Below are 10,051 nucleotides of genomic sequence, written 5' to 3'. Positions count from 1 at the left end.
TGTCCTCTTTTTCTGACTTTGTGGAACGTTGCAGTGAGTCTTGCTTTAGCAGCTGGGCTGGCAGATGAAGCCAGGTTCAGGGGAGCACAGGAGCAGCTGCTGTTCCCCCGGTTGGTCCCCCACCCCCCTCTGCTGGTTCCTGTCAGGGCCACTTCCCTCCTTCCCTGAAACAGCTCCTGCTGCCTGGTGACTAATCTCAGTTCTGCGGCAGCTGCGTTGGCAGCCCTGTGCTTCCTGGAAGGGGCTTGAGAGGCCTCTAGGCCCCTGAGCTGCCTGCGGCAGGTCCTGGCAGGGGTGAGCAGAGGGGAGGGAAAGGAGAACAGCCAAGACTGGGTGGAGGTGGTGGTGACTTGTGGGGCGGGAGGGGCCTACTGTTTCCTTGAAAGCTAAGATGAGCACACCCTCTCACTCTGCCCACCCTAGCGGCAGAGCTGATGCAAAAGATGGGCTGGGGGGGGGGGGGGGGTGCCAGGGGGAGTTGGGATTCTTTCTCTGGGAGGAGTGAGTGCTGGGGTGAGGAATGCCAGGAGGAAGCTGTGGAATCCTAGCCCCAGTGCCCTGGGCTCTGGGAGGTGACCGACGAGGGGCCGAAAAAGGCTGAAAAGGCCCACCTCCCCTGGAAACTGGAAATGGGCCCGGAGCCAAGATTGTTAATAGCATGAGGGAAGCCACCTGTTTGGGTAGAGGGGATGGGGCAGCCGTGGACCAACCCCTATTACCCTTCTTGGTCATCATCATCATCATCAATCGTATTTATTGAGCGCTTACTATGTGCAGAGCACTGTACTAAGCGCTTGGGAAGTACAAATTGGCAACATATAGAGACGGTCCCTACCCAACAGTGGGCTCACAGTCTAAAAGGGGGAGACAGAGAACAAAACCAAACATACTAACAAAATAAAATAAATAGAATAGATATGTACAAATAAATTAAATAAATAAATAGAGTAAAAAAATATGTACAAACATATATACATATATACAGGTGCTGTGGGGAAGGGAAGGAGGTAAGATGGGGGGGGATGGAGAGGGTCACAGTCCCCGGGCCTGCCGCCTCCATCAGGAACTGCCTATTGGCATGGCGGTAATATAGGTCCTCAGTGAGAAGAAGCAGAGAAGCAGCATGGCATAGTGGAAAAAGCACGGGCCTGGGAGTCAGAAGGTCCTGGGTTCTAATCCTGCCTCCACTCCCTTTTTTTTATGATGGCATTTGTTAAGCGCTTACTATGTGCTGGGGGGATACTGTTACACTGTTCTAAGCGCTGGGGGGATACAAGGTGATCAGGTTGTCCCACGTGGGGCTCACAGTCTTCATCCCCATTTTACAGATGAGGGAACTGAGGCCCAGTGAAGTGACTTGCCCAAGGTCACACAGCAGACATGTGGTGGAGCTGGGTGAGCACCCCTTGTCTGCTGTGTGACCTTGGCCAAGTCACTTCACTTCTCTGCGCCTCAGTTACCTCATCTGTAAAACAGGATCGAGACTGTGAGCCCCACGTGGGAAAGGGGCTGTGTCCAACCCGATTTGTTTGTATCCAACCCAGCGCTTAGTATGGTGCCTGGCACATAGTAAGTGCTTAACAAATACCATAATTATTATGATTAGTGGGGGCCGCACTCTCATGTTCTGGCCCATTCTCGGGGAGGGCAGGGCTAGCCTGGTTGTTTTTTCTTTTTTTTAATGGTGTTACTTGTTACGTGCTTACTATGTGCCAGAAACTGCACTAAACACTGGGGTAGATACAGGATAATCAGGTTGGACACAGACCATGTCCCACATGGTGTTCACAGTCTTAACCCCCATTTTACAGATGAGGTAACTGAGGCACAGAGAAGTGAAGTGACATGCTCAAGGACACACAGCAGTCAAGTGGAGGCGCCGGGATTAGAACTCAGATCCTTCTGACTCTTGACCTCCCCTTGTTTCCCTTCTAATCTCTCCCCTCCCCCACCACCCCCTGTACAATCTCTGGCATTCCAAAGATCCTAGTATGTTCTGGAACCTAATTCTAGCTTTCTGCTTTCCTCTCCTCCCCGCTAATCCCACTCACCTCCCAATGTAGTCCTGGAAAGCAGCTGCTCTGGGTCTGGCTGGAGGAAGGATGGAGAAGCTGGTGGCTGGCAGAGTTTCAGCCTGTTATTTACTAGCCGTGACCCCTGGAACTAAGCTTCAACAAGGGGAAAGCATGACATTTTATATATGGAGAACACTGTGTGAATACACACACACATACACACACTGCTAGCTTGCAACAATTTGGAAAGTTGCTGAAAGAACACTAGCACTTCTCCCACCCCTGTTCCCTCCCACCAATTCCTAACCAGTAATATCGTACTATTCCAAGCGCTTAGTACAGTGCTCTGCAGAGCAAGCACTCGATAAATATGATTGACTGGCTGACCACCCGTCTAGGCCTGCAGAGCAGGCCAAGAGGCTCGAGAATTCCTTGGCATCTTAGCTCTCTCTACCTCTTCCAGCCCCATCCCGAGCCAGCCATGCAAGATTGCTGGATGGAGGGGCGGGGATTATTCCTGATGCTCTGAGACCTGGGGACGTTCTGCAGCTTCACACACTCTCCAGTTGGAGGTGAACATTTTTTTCCCAGCTAATTAAAAAGCAGGCAGCTGGACTCTGGATTTACATGCTAGGCCTCACTCAGCAATAGGGAGCTGGGGCCACCCCCCAAAGGGGCTCCTGCCCAAGAAGCTAGGGTCTAGATGGCTGCTCGTCCCCTCATCCCAATGAAAAAAAAGGAGCGAGCCAAAAGCCAGGGGGTGTTTTCCCCTTTCTTACCCCTGAACTGGGCCTGCTGTTTCCTGAAGGGCTAGCATTGGTTTAGTAGGGCTAGGGTTTCCTGGCAAAGTGCACCGTGGCGTAGTGGAGAGAGCACGGGCCTGGGAGAAGATCATGGGTTCTAATCCTGGCTCCGCCACTTGTCTGCTGGGTGACCTTGGGCAAGTCACTTCACTGGGCCTCATCTGTAAAATGGGAATTGAGAGTGTGGGCCCCACATGGAACAGGGACCGTGTCCAACCCGATTACCTTGTATCCACCCCAGTGCTTAGTACAGTGCCTGGCTCATGGTAAGTGCTTAACAAATACTATTATTATAGATTGAGCATCTTGCATTTCTCCCTCCCATTTCATGGGAGTGCTGGGCAGGCTCCCTTTTGCCCTGATCTGGGAGTTGGGAGAAGTTTGTCGCCAGCCTTTGGAACTTTACATAATAATTGTATTAAGCGATTACTGTGTGCTGTGCCAGGCACTGTACTAAGCTCTGGGGTGGATACAAGCAGATTCATTCATTCAATCATATTTATTGAGCACTTACTGTGTGCAGAGCACTGTACTAAGCGCTTGGGAAGTACAAGTTGGCAACATATGGAGACGGTTCCTACCCAACAGTGGGTTCACAGTCTAGATCCAGTTGGACACAGTCCCTGTTCCACGTGGGGCGCACATTCTTAATCCTCATTTTACAGATGAGGAAACTGAGGCACGGAGAAGTGAGGTGAGTTGCTCAAGGACACACAGCAGACAAGTGGCGGAGTCAGGATTAGAATCCATGACCTGACTCCCAGGCCCAAATTCTATTTACCATCTGTAACTGGGTATCACTGGATGAGAGAAGCAGCGTGGCTCAGTGGAAAGAGCAAGGACTTGGGAGTCAGAGGTCATGGGTTCAAATCCCGCCTCTGTCGCTTGTCAGCTGTGTGACTTTGGCCAAGTCACTTCTCTGTGCCTCAGTTACCTCATCTGTAAAATGGGGATTAAGACGGAGCCTCACGAGGGACAACCTGATCACCTTGTATCCTCCCTAGAGCTTAAAACAGTGCTTTGCACATAAGCCATCATTATCATTATTATTATTTTTATTATTATTATCACACCAGTGCAGATCCTCAGCTTTCTCTGCCCTGCGTGTCTTGCGCCTGCTTCTCCCGTCATCCTCTGTTCGGTGTTGGGAGTGGGTCCCTCCTCTGTGTTTGAAGCCACAGCCTAAATACACATTTACCCAGCACTGTCAAGCAGTTCCAGCCCTGCACAATATTTACCTGGCCTAGCTGCCTGGATAAATAATTGAGAAGCAGCATTGCCTAGTGGTTAAAGCACAAGCCTGCAAGTCAGAGGACCTGGGTTCTAATCCTGACCCCACCATTTGTCTGCTGGGCAAGTCCATTAAATTCTCTGTGCCTCAGTTGCCTCATCTGTAAAATGGGGGTTAAGATCGTGAGCCTCATGTGGGGCATTGGACTGTGTCCAACCTGTTTAGCTTGTGCCTAGGACAGGGCCTGGCACATAGTAAGCATTTAACAAATACCATAAAAAAAATGCCAGCCACTGGATGGAGGAGGGGCTGATCAGTGCCCACCCTGCCAAGCAACATAAGGCATAGAATAATAATAATGATGGTATTTGTTAAGCGCTTACTATGTGCAAAGCACTGGTCTAAGCGCTGAGGAGGTTACAGGGTGATCAGGTTGCCCCACGGGGGGCTCACAGTTTTAATCCCCATTTTACAGATGAGGGAACTGAGGCCCAGAGAAGTTAAGTGACTTGCCCAAAGTCACACAGCTGAGAGTTGTCAGAGCTGGGATTTGAACCCATGACCTCTGACTCCAAAGCCCGGGCTCTTTCCACTGAGCCATGCTGCTTCTCTAATTGGGGCAAGGGCAGTGTCTAGGCAGTGTGAGTTAACAGCACCCCTGAGTTGTCCCTCCCCAGCTTGGATGGGGACCCCCTAACTATAGTGTGCATTTCCCAGCTCCTCCAGATACTATCATTATGGCTTGGGATCCTGTGGCCAGTGGCTGTGTGGAGGGCTTTTTTTAGACCCTGGTTATTATGAAACCTCATCTTCCCATTTCTCAAAAAGGGACAGGCTGGATGACGATTCCGGAAACCTGGCGATGCGGGGGGGTGGGGGGGGGAGACAGAGAGAGAGAGAGAGAGAGAGAGAGAGAGAGAGAGTGTGTGTGTGTGTGTGTGTGTGCGCGCGCGCACGCTTGCGCGCTGGGGGTGTGGAAGAGTGGGTGATGTCTTCAAGAGATCTGCTGACCTTGTAGGTCTAGAAATGTTTAATCACCAGTCTGATCACCAGGTCTAGAAATTGTATAGTTTTTTAAAAAATGGTATTTGTTAAGCACTCACTATGTGTCAGACACTATTCTAAGCACTGGGATAGGTCCAAGTTAATTAGGTTGGACACAGTCCCTGTCCCACATGGGGCTTGCAGTGTAAGTTGGAGGAAGACCAGGTATTCATTCACTTATTCAATCGTATTTATTGAGCGCTTACTGTGTGCAGAGCACTGTACTAAGTGCTTGGGAAGTACAAGTTGGCAACATATAGAGACGGTCCCTAATAATGATGGTATTTGTTAAGCGCTTACTATGTGCAAAGCACTGTTCTAGGCACTGGAGGGATACAAGGTGATCAGGTTGTCCCACGTGGGGCTCACAGTCTTAATCCCCATTTTACAGATGAGGTAACTGAGGCACAGAGAAGTTATGTGACTTGCCCAAAGTCACACAGCTGACAATTGGCAGAGCCGTGATTTGAACCCATGACCTCTGACTCCAAAGCCTGGGCTCTTTCCACTGAGCCACGCTGCTTCTCCAACAGTTCCCTACCCAACAGTTAATGTTTGTTAAAACATTAACAAAATAAAATAAATAGAATATGTACAAGTAAAATAAATAGAGTAATAAATACATACAAACATATATACATATATACAGGTGCTGTGGGGGAGGGAAGGAGGTAAGGTGGGGGGGATGGGGAGGGAGGGGGAGAGGAAGGAGGGGGCTCAGTCTGGTAATAAAATAGAGTGATAAATATGTGCAAATATACACAAGTGCTGTGGGAGGGGGAAAGGCCGGGGGTAGTGATGGGGAGGGGAGGAGGAACAGAGGTTAAGGGGGGCTCAGTCTGGGAAGGCCTCCTGGAGGAGGTGAGCTCTCAGTAGGGCCTTGAAGGGAGGGAGAGAGCTAGCTTGGCGGATGTGCGGAGGGAGGGCATTTTACAGTATCCCCATTTTACAGTTGAGGAAACTGAGGTACAGAGAAGTGAAGTGTGCTCTGTACATAGTAAGCGCTCAAATATGATTGAATGAATGAAGTGACTTGCCCAAGGTCCCACAGCAGGGATTGTCTCTATTGTTGAATTGTACTTTCCAAGCGCTTAGTACAGTGCTCTGCACACAGTAAGTGCTCAATAAATATGATTGAATGAATGAATTGGCCAAGTGGAGATTAGAACCCAGGTCCTTCTGACTCCCGGGCCCTTGCTTTCACTACTAGGCCCGTTGCTTCTGTAGTTCTTTTCTGGCTCCCTGTATTCCTCCGGCTCAGCCCCAAAGCCTAGGGTGGTAGAACCTTCCCCAGGTCTCTCGTCTCCCCAGAGTTCCTCCGCTTAATGCCCTGAAAGCTTCTTTTTTTGTTAGTTTGTTGGTCAGAAGGTCATGGGTGCTGATTCCAACTCTGCCATTTGTCTCCTATGTGACCTTGGGCAAGTCACTTCACTTCTCTGGGCCTCAGTTCCCTCATTTGGAAAGTGAGGATTGAGACTGTGAGCCCCCTGTGGGACAGGGACTGTGTCCAACCCGATTTGCTTGCATCCACCCCATTCATTCATTCAATCGTACTTACTGAGCAATTACTGTGTGCAGAGCACTGTACTAAGTGCTTGGAAAGTACAATTCAGCAGTAAATAGGGACAATCCCTGCCCACAGTGGGCTCACAGTCTAGAAGTGGGGGGGGGGCAGAGATGGGCATCAAAACAAGTAAACAGGCACCCCAGGGTTTAGTACAGTGCCTGGCACATAGTAAACGCTTAATAATAATAATAATAATGATGACATTTGTTAAGCGCTTACAATGTGCAAACCACTGTTTCAAGCACTGGGGGGGATACAAGGTGATCAGGTTCACCTGTATATATGTATATATGTTTGTACATATTTATTACTCTATTATTATTTTATTTATTTATTTATTTTACTTGTACATACCTATTCTATTTATTTTATTTTGTTCGTATGCTTGGTTTTGTCTCCCCCTTTTAGACTGTGAGCCCACTGTTGGGTAGGGTCTGTCTCTATATGCTGCCAACTTGTACTTCCCAAGCGCTTAGTACAGTGCTCTGCACACAGTAAGCACTCAATAAATACGATTGATGATGATGATGAGGTTGTCCCACGTGGGGCTCACAGTCTTAGTCCCCAGTTTGCAGATGAGGTGACTCAAGCCCAGAGAAGGGCCTTGTCACACAGCTGACAAGTGGCGGAGCCGGGATTAGAAGCCATGACCTCTGGCTCCCAAGCCTCCCACAATTATTATTATTATTATAATTCCGTGTCCTTCGGGGAGCTGGAGAAGTTCGAGCGACGCATCTGCCCTCCAAGTAATCCGGCCACATCGCCCTCGGGGGCTGGGGTTCGGCGTGGAGGCGGCCGCCTCCTACCTGGGCCCGGCGGCCAGGTGTGAGGCGCCGCCGCCGCCGCCGCCGCCGCCGTCGCCCCGGCAACGGGCTGATTTGCATAGCCCCGCCCCAAGGCGGACGTCACCGGCCTCGCCATTGTGAATAGGTAATGAAGTCGTTCCCCCCCGGCCGGGCGGGGTCTGACGCGGTAGCGCAGGGGCTGGCAATGGGGCGGAGAGTCGGGGGAGGGAGAAGGCAGTCGAGCGAGATGGTCGCAAGATGGCGGCCCTGAAGGAGGGTGAGGTCTACGAGCTGTGCTGCGGGCGTGCGGGCAATAGCGGCAGCAACGTCTCCGTCTTCCACGTAAAGTTCACGGACAGCGCCATGCGGGCCCTCGAGAACTACCGAGGAAGCCAGGTATGGGACCCGGACTCCGGGAGAGAGCCCCCCCCCCGGGGTGGGGGCGCGCGCGCAGACCCCCTTCCCGGAGTCGGGGGTTTCGGGGGCGCGAGGCGCTCCCCTCCCGACTCAAAGTGTTTAAGTTGAGCCGGGACCCCGGCTCAGATCTCCCTCCCAGGGCTTTCCATGTCGTCCCCTCCCTCCTTCTCCCCCCCGCCCCCCCCCTCCGTCTTCAAGGCGTCCCTTGACGGGGCTCCTCACAGTCGGGGGGCAGGGAGAGTGTTGGGGTTGCCATCTCCTTCTGCCCTACGTGGATCCCTTCAAGGTGGCGGTGGGGTGCGGGGACCGCCCCTCCCCGGGCGTGCCCTGAACCCCAGCTGTAGTCCCGGTTTTCCCTCGCCCCTTCTCTTCCCCACGAGTAAAAGGGATCCGGGTCGGGAGGGAGAGGGCGTGCGGCCGGGGGTTTCACACCCATGTCTGGCACGGGAGTAGGTGGCGGCGGCTCGGCTCCGCTCTTATTTTTAATCTCACAAGAAGATCCAGTGGGGGGGGGGAGGGTCATCCCTCGTCACCCCTTCTTCCCCCCACCCCCAAGTAAAAGGACCCATTTGCCTCTCCTTCATTTCTCCTTCTCCTCCCTGCTTCACCTCCGCCCCCACCGAACCACCTATATTGTTTCCAGTGAAGTTTCACTCACTGTACGTCACTTTGGAGGGGTTTTAGCACCCCCCCCTTCTCCCGTCCCAAACACGTCAAAGGGAAAAGATGGGGTGGTTTGTGGAACTGCCTTTATCTCATTTCTAAGCCTTTCTCCGGTCCCACACGAATTCTGAGGGCAGGCCACAGGGATCTCCGAGGGGAGGAGATACCTCATTACCCTATCCTCCCCCCCCCCCCCCAAATCCCGCACCCCTTGAACCATCTTCAGACCTCACACGCACCCTAAAGGGGTAGGAAATCACCGCCTGTCCAGAAAGGACACAGCTCCCAATCCCGGGTGGGGGGCGGCGTGTGTAGAGACACTAACCAGGAAGGAATGCAGTTTCTTCCTGCTGGAGACTTGTTTAGCACCATTAGGTAAGATGGGAAATTTCGTTCCCCTTATTTGTGCCTGCCTACTCGCAACAATACTACTGTTCTCCCCCTCTTCCCTGAGAAGTAGGGTTGGGTTTTTTTGTGTGTGTGTGCCCTGGAGAGGGGTTTCCCAAAGCTAGGACAGGTGAAATGGGAGATCTCATACTCACTGGTGACATATTTGGATATTTCATGCCCCCCCCCCCCCCCACCTCTCGTAATTCTAACTAGTCAGCGACTGTGACAGCTTTCCTAGAAATAAAACCAGAAGAATTCATTAGCCATGTACATGGAAAAAGTAAACTGGGTATAAGGCTTTTTGAGACTAAGATGTAGCTCTAAAACTGGATAGCCTTGACTTCAAGCGGTGCCTTGTGTTCGCACATCTTTGTCTTAACCTGGTTGAAACTGGCCACCTAACCAGTTTCAGTCATCAGAAATGGCCTACTTGTGGTATACCTTATGCTGTCACACTACTATTTTTAATTGAGGGTGTTGGTTACATCCCATAACTAAGTTGGGTCATCGTAATGTGAGGGTTAAGGTAATTGTAGTCTTTCATTTTTATCAGCTTTACATTTGTATTGCAACTACATATGTTATAATATTTTATCTGCTTTGTGGAAAAGGTAGTAAATGTCCAAAATGCTTTGCCTCCTAGGCTAGTAGTTTTTTTTACAAAGTGTCCGCAGTGTACAAAGCTGCCCAGAGTAATTTGCGATCCGTGTTGAAGTTTTGGACTACCAAACTCTGAATTTTTGTCAAGCAGGCCGATCACTTATTCTTTCCAGAAATTTCAGGATTTAATCTCCTGTTTGCTGGCCTGAGGATGCTAATGGACCTTGTCCTACAAACTAAAATAAAATTGTGCTTGTCGATTACTATTGAAGGGAGTTGGAAAGAAAACTGAAAGAACTAGAGAGTTGTTTTGGGGTTACTAACACCGCCCCCCCCCCCCGTCACATTTTAATCTAGAAAGAGTTTTCCAGAATTGTTGAGGGTCTTGGTTTTTCACAAAAGCAAAGCTTTAACTGTTTGCATGAGACAATTTTTAGTTCTCGCTTGTAAGAAGGAACACACCTGAAAAAATCCCTAGAACTTAGCTTAAAATTGATGTACAAATATAAGACAACTGTAATTGCTCTTCTCAAAGC

The 10,051-nt window shown here is 50.6% G+C and overlaps 1 protein-coding gene across 4 annotated transcripts in view; it reads left to right on the top strand.

Annotated features, from left to right (window-relative positions):
- Positions 1–7,649: 7,649 nt before the first annotated feature.
- Positions 7,650–10,051, top strand: part of ELL (elongation factor for RNA polymerase II) — a 145,139-nt gene continuing 142,737 nt past the window's right edge. For 2 of the 4 annotated variants that reach the window (XM_038740282.1, XM_038740280.1), the window contains exon 1: positions 7,650–7,841. In XM_038740282.1, coding sequence (XP_038596210.1) covers positions 7,704–7,841 — 138 coding nt within the window. In that variant the 5' untranslated portion in view covers positions 7,650–7,703. The remainder of the gene's footprint in view (positions 7,842–10,051) is intronic. The other 2 variants (XM_038740281.1, XM_038740283.1) reach the window with 2 other exon arrangements.

This window comes from Tachyglossus aculeatus, chromosome X1, assembly GCF_015852505.1.
Source record: "Tachyglossus aculeatus isolate mTacAcu1 chromosome X1, mTacAcu1.pri, whole genome shotgun sequence".
NCBI classification, from domain to species: Eukaryota; Metazoa; Chordata; class Mammalia; order Monotremata; family Tachyglossidae; genus Tachyglossus; species Tachyglossus aculeatus.
Note: the sequence above shows the minus strand (reverse complement) of the source record. Positions and strands in the feature narration are given on the sequence as shown.